Source organism: Octopus sinensis, linkage group LG27, assembly GCF_006345805.1.
Source record: "Octopus sinensis linkage group LG27, ASM634580v1, whole genome shotgun sequence".
Lineage (NCBI taxonomy): Eukaryota > Metazoa > Mollusca > Cephalopoda > Octopoda > Octopodidae > Octopus > Octopus sinensis.
In genome coordinates this window covers 3,436,143-3,451,095 of record NC_043023.1, presented here as the reverse complement: position 1 = coordinate 3,451,095, position 14,953 = coordinate 3,436,143, and the positions used below count along the sequence as shown (strand labels likewise).

At 39.1% G+C, this 14,953-nt stretch overlaps 1 protein-coding gene across 7 annotated transcripts; it reads left to right on the top strand.

The window, feature by feature from the left end:
- Positions 1-53: 53 nt before the first annotated feature.
- On the top strand, positions 54-8,950 carry LOC115225317 (zinc finger protein 62 homolog). Of its 7 annotated transcripts, XM_036513948.1 has the most exons (4): positions 54-175; positions 6,412-8,104; positions 8,189-8,221; positions 8,306-8,950. In XM_036513948.1, the coding sequence occupies exons 2-4, from the start codon at positions 6,686-6,688 to the stop codon at positions 8,843-8,845; spliced, it is 1,992 nt and encodes a 663-aa protein (XP_036369841.1). In that variant the 5' UTR covers positions 54-175; positions 6,412-6,685; the 3' UTR covers positions 8,846-8,950. The 7 variants fall into 7 exon arrangements, with proteins under 7 accessions (XP_036369841.1, XP_036369838.1, XP_036369840.1 ...); XM_036513945.1 differs by having other exon boundaries at positions 6,412-7,885; positions 7,970-8,950; XM_036513947.1 differs by having other exon boundaries at positions 8,189-8,950.
- Positions 8,951-14,953: the final 6,003 nt, after the last annotated feature.

The window sequence follows — 14,953 nt, the reverse complement described above, 5'->3', positions numbered from 1 at the left end:
AACATGGAAATTCTTTATATCTGTGACAGATTCTATCTTTTGGGGGTTTTTTTGTCTACGTTTCGTTTTATTTTCTGTGTCGGTTTTATAATATTCCTGATGTCAAACTGCTGTCGAGTCGCACCTTGCTTGTAATTAAAGATCTTTCACATTTAGCATTGATTTATCAGAACAGGTAAGACATAATAACATATTACCTTAGTAAAAATCAGTGAATACGGATAATTAAAAGCTCCAGGCAGAAGTGCAAATTGTTAATGTTGATAAGTCCGAGATCGCTATTAAACCTTTATTGTCCGTCACTAATTGTCTGATACCAGTAATTAAACTGTAACCTAAATAAATAAGTTTATTCTAGACCCTTCTGGGATCTTTTCCGTTTGACCGGCAGTTTTTTAACATAATTTCCACGTAACTAAACATTTTAAAACTTCCTATACTGGTAGAATGTGTTTATAGAACATCTTTTTCTCTTGGCTTTATTGAGATTCGTTTTCGCCACTTTGGCATAGTTTCGGTTGTAGTAGCACAGATTTCCGTCGATTTCCGTAAAAAACTTTTATTTTTTTACATAAGTAATGAGAGCGAAAGAGACTAAGAGGAAGCGATTTTACGACGAGAAGGTTTCACTTTGAAGTCGGCCTGTGTGTGTTTGATGGGGTGTGGGAGACAGACAGTATGTTGTGTAAGTGAAGTGCTTCTGTTAGTGTGCGAAGAGACAGACATACATATACACATACACCGAGTAAAAAATTACGATGAATCGGCCAAACATACATACATACACACACACACATACATAGATACATACACACACCACATACATACATACACACACACATACTTACACACACACACACACATAGATACATACACACACACACACATACATGCAGACATACATATACACATACACCGAGTAAAAAATTACACTGAATCGACCATACATACATACACACATACATACATACAACACCACACATACACAGATACATACACACACACATACATGCAGACATACATATACACATACACCGAGTAAAAAATTACGATGAATCGGCCATACATACATACACACACACATACTTACACACACACACATACATAGATACATACACACACACACACATACATGCATACATACATATACACATACACCGAGTAAAAAATCAGTTATCTCTCTCTTTCACACATTACTCTCTCTGTCTCTTCGCACACACTAACAGAAGCACTTCACTTACACAACATACTGTCTCCCACACCCCATCAAACACACACACACACATGTACATCAATGCTTCCCCTAGACGGTAACTTCAAAGACAAACTTCCCTCGTCATAAAATTGCTTCCTCTTAGTCTCTTTCGCTCTCATTACTTATGTAAAAAAATAAAAGTTTTTTACGGAAATCGACGGAAATCTGAGCTACGACATGCGAAACTTCGCCAAAACTTTTATTTTTTTACATATGGGCTTGCGGGAACATTTGAAGTAATGAGAGCGAAAGAGACTAAGAGGAAGCGATTTTATGACGAGGGAATTTCTTTAGAAGTTACCGAAGCATTGATGTACATGTGTGTGTGCGTGCGTGTGTGTATGTGTTTGATGGGGTGTGGGAGACAGACAGTATGTTGTGTAAGTGAAGTGCTTCTGTTAGTGTGTGTGAAGAGACAGAGAGAGTAATGTGTGAAAGAGAGAGATAACTGAAATTTTTTACTCGGTGTATGTGTATATGTATGTATGCATGTATGTGTGTGTGTGTGTATGTATCTATGTATGTGTGTATGGCCGATTCAGTGTACACTGAATCGGCCATACATACATACACACACACATACATAGATACATACACATATACATAGATACATACATACATGCATATATACATATACACATACACCGAGTAAAAAATTTCAGTTATCTCTTTCTTTGGTTAATATAGGGCGTTACGATTATCAGAAAATCAAAAAAAAAATGTGTGTAATAGGTGTAAAACAACTTCCTATGAACGAATATGAAAAAAAAATTCGCACACGCGAAAGGGGGGTGGGGGAGAGGCCTCGGAAAATTCACATCGGGAAGTTCCGAAAGCGTCTGAGGAGCTGACCCGGGCACCAAAACAAAAAAAATAGTGTAATCGGTGTAAAACAACTTGCTCTAAACGAATATGACAAAAAAAAAATGCGCTCTCGCGAAAGAGGGGTGGGGGAGAGGCCTCGGAATATTTATATCGGGAATTTCCGAAAGCGTCTGAACCGGGCACAAAAACAAAAACAAAAACAGCGTAATAGGTGTAAAACTACTTGCTCTAACGACTATCACGAAAAAAATGCGCGCTCGCGAAAGGGGGGTGGGGGAGAGGCTTCGGAAATTTCACATCTTCGGTCCACGGCCTTTAAACTAAGAAAAAATAGTGTAATTGGTGTAAAACTACTTGTTCTAAACGAGTATCAAGAACACACACTCACACATCATCATCATCATCATCATCATTTAGCGTCCGTTTTCCATGCTAGCATGGGTTGGACGGTTCAACTGGGGTCTGGGGAGCCCGAAGGCTGCACCAGGCCAGTCAGATCTGGCAGTGTTTCTACAGCTGGATGCCCTTCCTAACGCCAACCACTCCGAGAGTGTAGTGGGTGATTTTATGTGCCACCGACACAGGTGCCAGACGAGGCTGGCGAACGGCCACGCTCGGATGGTGTTTTTATGTGCCACCGACACAGGTGCCAGACGAGGCTGGCAGACGGCCACGCTCGGATGGTGTTTTTATGTGCCACCGACACAGGTGCCAGACGAGGCTGGCAGACGGCCACGCTCGGATGGTGTTTTTATGTGCCACCGACACAGGTGCCAGATGAGGCTGGCGGACGGCCACGATCGGATGGTGTTTGTTACGTCCCCAAAGCACGGAGGCCAGTCTATGCGGTACTGGCTACGGCCACGTTCGGATGATTTTCTTGTGTGCCACCGGCACTATGAATCATAAAATCATATTTCGCAAAAAAAAAAAATAAAGAGAAGAAATTCTGGAAAAAGTGAAGAAATGTTGGATCTCCGCCATGTGAATCAAAATACGTGTCAGAAACATCTTGAAATACTACAGAAATTATGTTACGAAAATGATAATGTATACATACCTCTTTGAGTGGTCCATCGATAATGATGATAAAGAAATGAGTTGGATTTGAACTCAGAATATTGACTAACACAACTACATACTACAAGACTCAAAATATTCAGCCAAGTCACCACCCTTTAACTAGCAATAATAATAACATCAATAACATAACAGCCAAAAGATTTATTTGTTCTGAAAATAACAATCATAGTAAATAAATATGTTCTTTAATATTCACATTCATGTGCACAGTTAAACACACTTACATACAAACAGTCACGCATGCATAATACAGAACGGAACACATAAATGAAGGATGCATTACTTAGTATATATTACATCTAGAGAATTTTGATTAATAAGTCAAATATGCAAATTATAAAGATAATTAATTGCTTTACTAAACAGTTTGTAAAGGTGAAAAAATAAATTTGGGAAAAAAATACACGCCAAAACTAATTAATAAAGGATAATTAGGGAGGATTGACACAAAATAATAATTTTTTCTGTCTCTTTTTTTCTGATAAATGCATCTTAATAAGTGAGAAGAATTGCATATATCTGAACTATTTCAAAGAAAAGCATAATTTAATGTTTAAAATAGCTTTAACCAAGGAATGAGATCCAACATTTCTTCACTTTTTCCAGAATTTCTTCTCTTTATTTTTTTTTTTTTTTTGCGAAATATGTACAAAAATACGGAGTTTATGATTCATGTGTGAGTGTGTGTTCTTGATACTCGTTTAAAAGTAGTTTTACACCAATTACACTATTTTTTCTTAGTTTAAAGGCCGTGGACTGAAGATGTGAAATTTCCGAAGCCTCTCCCCCACCCCCCTTTCGCGAGCGCGCATTTTTTTCATGATAGTCGTTTAGAGCAAGTTGTTTTACACCGATTACACTATTTTTTTTTTGTTTTGGTGCCCGGGTCAGCTCCTCAGACGCTTTCGGAACTTCCCGATGTGAATTTTCCGAGGCCTCTCCCCCACCCCCCTTTCGCGTGCGCGAATTTTTTTTTCATATTCGTTCATAGGAAGTTGTTTTACACCTATTACACACATTTTTTTTTTGATTTTCTGATAATCGTAACGCCCTATATTAACCAAAAAAAACATTCTGGTAGGCCTGAGGCTATAGTAGAAGACACTTGCCCAAGGTGCCATGCAGTGGGAATGAACCCGGAACCATGTGTTTGGTAAACAAGCTACTTACCACACAGCCACCCCTGTACCTATAGATATAGCAGTAGACACATAACCAACGTTTTATGCAGTGGAACTGAACCCGAAACTGTGTGGATGGGACAGGCTGTTGAATTTGTTTTAAGGCGGCAAGCTGGCAGAAACGTTAGCACGCCAGGCGAAATGCGTAGCCGTATTTCGCCTTCCGTTACATTCTGAGTTCAAATTCCGCCGAGGTCGACTTTGCCTTTCATCCTTTCGAGGTCGATTAAATAAGTACCAGTTACGCACTGGGTCGATATAATCGAATTAATCCATGTGTCTGTCCTTGTTTGTCCGCTCTGTGTTTAGCCCCTTGTGGGTAGTAAAGAAATAGGCTGTTGAATACGTTAACACTGACATTTTGTTTTCTTATAGTGTCTGAATTATTTCCCATGATTAGTAATAATAATAAAACGTTTATTGGTACCCTACCAATATAGTATTACTTTAAATTCAGTTTAAATGAAAAACTTGTAGGTTCACAAATTTTGGGTTTTTTTTTAATTTGAATGTTCGACTGTTAGGAGTGGGTGTGTGGTAAGTAGCTTGCTTATCAACCACATGGTTCCGGGTTCAGTCTCACTGTGTGGCATCTTGGGCAAGTGTCTTCTACTATAGCCTCGGGCCGACCAAAGCCTTGTGAGTGGATTTGGTAGACAGAAACTGAAAGAAGCCCGTCGTATATATGTATATATATATATATGTTTGTGTGTCTGTGTTTGTGCCCCTAGCATTGCTTGACAACCGATGCTGGTGTGCTTATGTCCCCATCACTTAGCGGTTCGACAAAAGAGACCGATAGAATAAGTACTGGGCTTACAAAGAATAAGTCCCGGGGTCGAGTTGCTTGACTAAAGGCGGTGCTCCAGCATGGCCGCCGTCAACTGACTGAAACAAGTAAAAGAGTAAAAGAGTGTTAGCATACAACAAATCCTCTTTCAGACCTGAGTTCAAAGCTGGATGTTCAAAACCAAATGAAGGGCAGATTTTCAATCCCAGTAGCACCCTGATTCCCATAAGGTATACTTTGTCTATTAACCACACAGGCGCAGGAGTGGCTGTGTGGTAAATAGCTTGCTTACAAACCACATGGTTCTGGGTTCAGTCCCACTGCATGGCACCTTGGGCAAGTGTCTTCTACTATAGCCCCAGGCCGACCAAATGCAAAGTTCTGTCTGTCTGTCAGGGGCCCTTGTATCTCAATCTACATTTGCTTTACTCTTTTACTTGTTTCAATCATTTGACAATGGCCATGCTGGAGCACCACCCTTAGTTGGGCAAATCGACCCCAAGACTTAGTCTTTGTAAGCCTAGTACTTATTCTATCGGTCTCTTTTCTCTTTTACTCTTTTACTTGTTTCAGTCAATTGACAGTGGCCATGCTGGAGCACCACCTTTAGTCAAGCAAATCGACCCCAGGACTTATTCCTCTAAGCCTAATACTTATTCTATCGGTCTCTTTTGCCGGAGCGCTAAGTTACGGGGATGTAAACACACCAGCATCGGTTGTCAAGTGATGTTGGGGGAGACAAACAAAGAAACATAACATGACTCGAGTAGGGGGCTGATGTCATCCAGAACATCGGGGAGCAAAGTTGGCATAAATGAAACCGGCTGTTCGTGATGGGATCAGAGTTTGTGGGGCCGGTATAATTCATAGCTTGCGGTGTGAAGCTGGTGTGAATAACAAGGAGCTGTTCATGATATGGCAAGTCAAGAGCTGATATAATTCAGAGTTTGCTGCACAATGTTGGTGATAAAACACAAAGACCTGTTCCATGTTGAAAGAGAGATGTTGCTCTTCTGCCGTCTATCCACTGATTAAAACTTCCGCTTCACTTCATGGGCAGAGAACTGCCTTTGGTATTCATACGCACCCAGCCCTGATTGGCTGGAGAATGCCAGAGCACAACTGTGCTATGCCAGGACAAGTAAAATAGTTTTATGACTTGCTACAGATTAAAGGAACTTGTTATACAGAACAGGAATTACATTGACTTTTATAATATTTTATAATATTTTCTATGTACTGAAATTAATTGTAAAATGTCTCTGTTTTATTGACAGGATTGTATAGGAGATGACTTTTGATTCTAATTAAAATCGGATTACAAAGGAGTTTGCAACAGCCACAGATATGAACAAAGACTGCAGTTTGATGGAAATGTAGCAGAGAAAACATTGTGAATAAAATATATAAATATTTGAAAATAAAAACATATTGTGATAGAGAAGGAAAATTCAATAAACATTTGTGTGAGAATATGGTTGAATAAAAACCACAGTGGATTGATTGACGTCGAAAAATATTGGGAAAATATAACACTGTGGTATTTATAAAATGTCATTCTCTCAAAAAGTTGACCTTAATATTAAGAAACTTATTTGCAGAAATGATAGGCCATATCACTGTGATATCTGTGGTAAATCATTCACTCAAAACAGATCCTTGACCATTCACAAACGCATTCATACAGGAGAGAATCTGTATCACTGTGATATTTGTGGTCTTTCATTCTCTGAAGGAAATAGTTTGAGTCTACACAAACAAATTCATACAGAAGAGAAACCACATCTCTGTCGTATCTGTGGTAAATCATTCTCTCGAGACAATAACTTAACTGACCATTTGCGTATTCATACAGGAGAGAAACCTTATCACTGTGAGATCTGTGGTAAATCGGTCACTTCAAGTGGCGGCTTAACTAAACACATACGAACTCACACTGGTGAAAAGCCATACAGCTGTGGTATCTGTGGTAAATCATTATCTACAAGCAGCAGCTTAAGTACCCATGTACGTCTTCATACAGGAGAGAAGCCACACGGCTGTGATATCTGCGGTAAATCATTCTCTCAGAAAACTCATTTGACTTTACATAAACGAATTCACACAGGAGATAAACCTTATCACTGTGATATCTGTGGTAAATCATTCTCTGAGAAATATTATTTGACTATACATAAACGAATTCATACAGGGGATAAACCTTATCACTGTGATATCTGTGGTAAATCGTTTTATGTAAATCAACATTTAATCAAACACAAACAAACCCATACCGGAGAGAAGCCTTATTGTTGTGACATCTGTGGTAAATCATTCTCTCAGAAAAGTCATTTGATTGATCACAAAAATATTCATACAGGAGAGAAGCCTTATCACTGTGGTGTCTGCAGTAAATCATTTATTCGGAAAAGACAGTTGACTATACATAAAAGTATTCACACAGGAGATAAACCATATCACTGTGATATCTGTGGTAAATCATTCTGTCAGAAATATCCTTTGACTATACATAAACGAATTCACACAGGAGATAAACGTTATCACTGTGATATCTGTGGTAAATCATTCTCTCAGAAATGGTATTTGACTATACATAAACGTATTCACACGGGAGAGAAACCTTATCACTGTGATATCTGTGGTAAATCGTTTTATGTAAATTGCGATTTAATCAAACACAAACAAACCCATACCGGAGAGAAGCCTTATTGTTGTGACATCTGTGGTAAATCATTCTCTCAGAAAAGTCATTTGATTGATCACAAACACTTTCATACAGGAGAGAAGCCTTATCACTGTGATGTCTGCAGTAAATCATTTATTCGGAAAAGACAGTTGACTATACATAAACGTATTCACACAGGAGAGAAGCCTTATCACTGTGATATCTGTGGTAAATCATTCTCTCAGGAATGTACTTTGACTATACATAAACGAATTCACACAGGAGATAAACCTTATCACTGTGATATCTGTGGTAAATCGTTTTATGTAAATCAACATTTAATCAAACACAAACAAACCCATACCGGAGAGAAGCCTTATTGTTGTGACATCTGTGGTAAATCATTCTCTCAGAAAAGTCATTTGATTGAACACAGACACATTCATACAGGAGAGAAGCCTTATCACTGTGATGTCTGCAGTAAATCATTTATTCGGAAAAGACAGTTGACTATACATAAACGTATTCACACAGGAGAGAAGCCTTATCACTGTGATATCTGTGGTAAATCATTCTCTCAGGAATGTACTTTGACTATACATAAACGAATTCACACAGGAGATAAACCTTATCACTGTGATATCTGTGGTAAATCGTTTTATGTAAATCAACATTTAATCAAACACAAACAAACCCATACCGGAGAGAAGCCTTATTGTTGTGACATCTGTGGTAAATCATTCTCTGAGAAAAGTTATTTGATTGACCACAGACACATTCATACAGGAGAGAAGCCTTATCACTGTGATGTCTGCAGTAAATCATTTATTCGGAAAAGACAGTTGACTATACATAAACGTATTCACACAGGAGAGAAGCCTTATCACTGTGATATCTGTGGTAAATCATTCTCTCAGAAATATCCTTTGACTATACATAAACGTATTCACACAGGAGAGAAGCCTTATCACTGTGATGTCTGCAGTAAATCATTTGCTCAGAAAAGACAGTGGACTACACATGTGTGTAGTCACACTAAAGAATAACTGTGCCAACATCAGAAGTCTTTTTGTAAAAACTATATTTTATATATTGTTGTATTTAGGAAGGGTCATTTTGCCAGTTTAGCCAATAAAAACACGCGCACTATATATTTGGTGTTAACCCTTTTGATACCAACCCGGCTGAAACCACCTCTGGCTCTCTAGTATAAATGTCTTGTATTCATAAGTTTTGAATTAAAATCTTCCACCAAACCTTAGTCACAATTTATGTTCCTAACACTAGCTTAATGATAACCAAGTTATTTTACTAAATTCTTTGTTATGTTTAAAGTAATTGAAAGAAACACAGAGCATCTCAACAGAAATATGGTAACAAAAGGGTTAAAGACAGTCAGTCAAATGTGCCTTCAATTTGCACAAGATTTGGCTGCTATTTCTAACAAGTGAAACAAAATCTGAAAATTTACCCTTTTGATACTAACCCAGATAAAACCGGCTCTGGCTCTGAGTACAAATGTCTTGTTTTCAAAAGTTTTGAATTAAAATCTTCCACCAAACCTTAGTCACAAATTATGTTGCTAACACTAGCTTAATGTAACACCAAAACGTAAACACACCAGTGTCGGTTGTCAAGCGATGTGGGCGGGGGGGGGGGACAAACACAGACACACAAACATACACACACACATATATATACATACATATATATGACGGGCTTCTTTCAGTTTCCTTCTACCAAATCCACTCACAAGGCTTTGGTCGACCCGAGACTATAGTAGAAGACACTTGCCCAAGGTGCCACGCAGTGGAACTGAACCCGGAACCATGTGGTTGGTTAGCAAGCTACTTACCACACAGCCACTCCTACGCCAATGCTAAGTAACAAATTAATTTATATAAGAATTTTTTGCATAATGAGATAAAAAACCAAGGCTGTGTAGATATTAGAACATTTATTGATAGAAGGTCTTACAGCTGTTTCTAGGATATTTATTAATTATATCCCTTCATCGGAGATGGTGTGAGAGGATGGTTAAATAATAGTTAATTTAGATAGGATACAAAATAGAGAGTCAGGTGGAGAAAAGAAAATAGATGTGAGATATGTAGGGATATTGAAGCTGTAGATCCATTTTTTAGGCAAAATGGTATACATGTAAGAAATGTGGTGAGCTGGCAGAACCGTTAGCACACCGGGTGAAATGCGTAGCTGTATTTCGTCTGCTGTTATGTTCTGAGTTCAAATTCCGCCGAGGTCCACTTTGCCTTTCATCCTTTCGAGGTCGATAAATTAAGTACCAGTTATGCACTGCAGTCGATGTAATCGACTTAATCCATGTGTCTGTCTGTGTTTAGCCCCCTGTGGGTAGTAAAGAAATAGGTATTTCGTCTGCCGCTACGTTCTGACTTCAAATTCCACTGAGGTCGACTTTGCCTTTCATCCTTTCGGGGTCGATAAATTAAGTACCAGTTATGCACTGCAGTTGATGTAATCGACTTAATCCATGTGTCTGTCCTTGTTTGTCCCCTCTGTGTTTAGCCCCTTGTGAGTAGTAAAGAAATAGGTATATATGTAAGATTCCAAGACCTTATGAGTAAAATCCGACAGAATTTAAAATGGCTCATTCCAAATGTAGATTTTATAGTAACCTAAATTAATTTATATCCGTTAAATCTTTCCATTTTCTTACTAAATAATATATATATAAAATTAGAAAAAAGAACACCTTTTATCAATTCAAATTTCAGGAGTGGCTGTGTGGTAAGTAGCTTGCTTACCAACCACATGGTTCCGGGTTCAGTCCCACTGTGTGGCATCTTGGGCAAGTGTCTTCTGCTATAGCCCCGGGCCAACCAATGCCTTGTGAGTGGATTTGGTAGATGGAAACTGAAAGAAGCTTGTCGTATATATATATATATATGTGTGCGTTTGTGTGTCTGTGTTTGTCCCCCTAGCATTGCTTAACAACCGATGCTGGTGTGTTTACGTCCCCGTCACTTAGCGGTTCGGCAAAAGAGACCAATAGAATAAGTACTGGGCTTACAAAAGAATAAGTTCCGGGGTCGAGTTGCTCGATTAAAGGTGGTGCTCCAGCATGGCCGCAGTCAAATGACTGAAACAAGTAAAAGAGTAAAAGAGAGAGAGTATATATATATATATATATATATTATTTTGTGTGAAATTTAATTTAGTATTTCTAAATTGAAATTTTTTTCCTTGTAAGTTTAGGATTTTATTCCCTCAAATAATAATTATATATATATATATATCATCATCATCTTCGTTTAGCGTCCGCTATCCATGCTAGCATGGGTTGGACGGTTCAACTGGGGTCTGGGAAGCCCGAAGGCTGCACCAGGCCCAGTCTGATCTGGCAGTGTTTCTATGGCTGGATGCCCTTCCTAACGCCAACCACTCCGTGAGTGTAGTGGGTGCTTTTTACATGCCACCGGCACAGATGCCAGATGAGGCTGGCAAACGGCCATTATATATATATAATGATAATAATATTAGGGAGAATATATATATATAATAATAATATTAGCGTCCAACCCATGCTAGCATGGAGAACGGACGTTAGACGATGATGATGATTAATTATATTTATATTATTTGTTATTTATGTATTGGTTTATGTCTATCACTGTTTGAGTTGCATAATAGTGGTTTTATCTCTAATTCATTTTATATATATATATACATATATATATATATATATATAATATATATATATATATAGGTGCAGGAGTGGCTGTGTGGTAAGTAGCTTGCTAACTAACCACATGGTTCCGGGTTCAGTCCCACTGCTTGGCATCTTGGGTAAGTGCCTTCAACTATAGCTTTGGGCCGACCAATGCCTTGTGAGTGGATTTGGTAAACGGAAACTGAAAGAAGCCTGTCGTATATATATATGTATGTTTGTGTGTCTGTGTTTGTCCCCCTAGCATTGCTTGACAACCGATGCTGGTGTGTTTACGTCCCCGTCACTTAGCGGTTCGGCAAAAGAGACTGATAGAATAAGTACTGGGCTTACAAAGAATAAGTCCCGGGGTCGATTTGCTGGACTAAAAGGCGGTGCTCCAGCATGGCCGCAGTCAAATGACTGAAACAAGTAAAAGAGAAAAGAGACCGATAGAATAAGTACTAGGCTTACAAAGAATAAGTCCCGGGGTCGATTTGCTTGACTAAAGGCGGTGCTCCAGCATGGCCGCAGTCAAATGACTGAAACAAGTAAAAGAGACCGATAGAATAAGTACTGGGCTTACAACGAATAAGTCCCGGGGTCGATTTGCTGGACTAAAAGGCGGTGCCCCAGCATGGCCGCAGTCAAATGACTGAAACAAGTAAAAGAGAAAAGAGACCGATAGAATAAGTACTGGGCTTACAAAGAATAAGTCCCGGGGGTCGATTTGCTTGACTAAAAGGCGGTGCTCCAGCATGGCCACAGTCAAATGACTGAAACGAGTAAAAGAGAGTAATATAAACACACACACATATATATACACACATATATACATACACAAACGTTGTTAATGTTATAAACTGCAGATTCTTGAAATTTTTCTAAATAATATTAAGGTTTACTTATCATACACCTGCATTTATTAGTATCTGATTGTTTGATGTCGTTAACCAAGTTCACTTAATTACTGAGTGCTTTCTAGATAATTGTCTGGATTTATTAATCCCCTTTACGTCTTATATATATACTAGCAGTATCGCCTGGCGTTGCTCGGGTTTGTAAGGGAAATAACTATAAAGCATTTTTAGAGAGTTATAGCCAAAAAATAGCAAAAAAATGGGGGAAAAATGATCGTAAATTTTTTTTTCAGAGTTAAAAGGTCGAGTTGCGTCCCCTAGACAGTCTGTGGTTTGTGTTTCTGATTCTCGACCCCATGTCGAATTTATCGATTTTTTTCAGAACTGGGGGAACTTTTCAAAATTTTCGGTGCATTAGTTTTGAATTATGACATTGGGCTATGTGTGTATCAAGTTTCATCAGAATCGGTTGAAAGCCGTGGTCAGGGTGAGGGTACAACCTAACAGACACACAGACAAACTGCCGTTTATATATAGAGAGATATACATACATACACACACACATGCATGTGTGTGTACCAGTATGTATATAGCAATGTGTGTGTGTGTGTGTATATATATATATGTATATGTATATATATAATCAAAATAAGCAACAAGGATATCCAAGGTAGTGTAGTACAATCGTTTCATGCTACTTCATTTAATTAAACAATGTAAGTATTATATCAGTTTTAAAATATAGACCACTCTTCAGTCACATAGAATATTCATCTGAATCTAAATTTTGCTGAACTTATGTATCATCATCATCATCATAGACGTTTAGCGTCCGCTTTCCATGATGCAAAATTACATAATGCAAAATTTTTACTTTTCAAAAATTCCAATTCTAAAGGGTCGAAAAGAAAACAAACCCGAGCAATGCTGAGCTATACTGCTAGCATATTAATATTAATATATATCATCATCATTGTTTAGCGTCCGCTTTCCATGCTGACATGGGTTGGACGGTGCAACTGTGGTCTGGGAAGCCAGGAGGCTGCACCAGGCCCAGTCTGATCTGGCAATGTTTCTACAGCTGGATGCCCTTCCTAACGCCAACCACTCCATGAGTGTAGTGGTTGCCTTTTACGTGCCACTGGCATAGATGCCAGACGAGGCTGGCAAACGGCCACGGTCGGGTGGTGCTTTTTACGTGCCACCGGCACAGAAGCCAGTTGGGGCGTCGCTGGCAACGGCCACGTTCGGATGGTTCTCTTATGTGCCATCGGCACTGGTATCACAGCTACAATTTCCATTGATGTTGATCGAATTAGCTTTTGATTTCACTTGCCTCAACAGGTCTTCACAAGTAGAGTTTTGTGTCCCAAGAAGAAAAGGTATGCATAAGTGGACTGAAGCCATGGGTTATGGTCTCACTTGTCCTGCCGGGTCTTCTCACGCACAGCATACTTCCAAAGGTCTCGGTCTCTAGTCATTTCCTCGGTGAGACCTAAAGTTCGAAGGTCGTGCTTCACCACCTCGTCCCAGATTTTCCTGGGTCTGCCTCTTCCACAGGTTCTCTCAACCGCCAGGGTGTGACACTTTTTCACACAACTATCTTCATCCATTCTCGCCACATGACCACACCAGTGCAAATATCTCTCTTGCATACCACAACTGATTCTTCTTAGGTCCAACTTTTCTCTCAAGGTACTTACACTCTGTCGAGTATGAACACTGACATTACACATCCATCGGAGCATACTGGCTTCATTTCTTGCGAGCTTACGCATATCCTCAGCAGTCACGGCCCACATATCTATATATATATAAAACTGTAGTTGTGTGAGTGTCTGTCCCCTTCGATTTAGATTCCTAACTACTCCCGCATTTTGCGGTGCAGTTTAACCAAATTCGGGTATCTTATAGTCGTGATTTATATCGAGCCCGTCTGAGTATTAGCGCGCGTCTACGATGAGTCTACGATTTTAAAAATAATTTAACATCATTTTTTTATCCCATTTTAATGCATAATTTTTCGTGTGTCGATGGCGGCGGAGTTGGCGTCCATGGTCACACCTGCACCTGTTTGCTTCTCCCCCTTCTTCCCTCCCTCGTGAAGCTGTGGGGAAGGGAGTGTAAGGAAATCAACGTCGTAAAGCGTTGTCAAGGAGACCAGCGTTCTTTTAGAACAACGACTTCATGGCTTGAAGACACCAAAACAGAAATGGCTAAGAAAGCCCGAATTGGCATCTATAAGGGAAGTAACTCTCTAAAAATGCTTATATAGTTATTTCCCTTACAAACCCGAGCAACACCAGGCAATACTGCTAGTATATATATATACAACTTATAAATAAGGGGAAAAGAAAAAAATTCCTATGCCAAATAAGCCGAGAAATAGACTTTAAATTGTCAATAACCACATATAATTCATTACTAAAAGTACGTGTCTCAAAGCAAGCTGACAAATTTCTAAAAAATTCCGTCATCACCGAATTGGTCCAATTTCTTTTGCTCTTATTTATGAGTTGTTTATAACTTCTGACAAGCATCTTTTTATGGTGAAGGCGCGTGGCTCAGTGGTGAGGTTGTGAGCTCGAATCCCGGACCGGGTTCCGTGT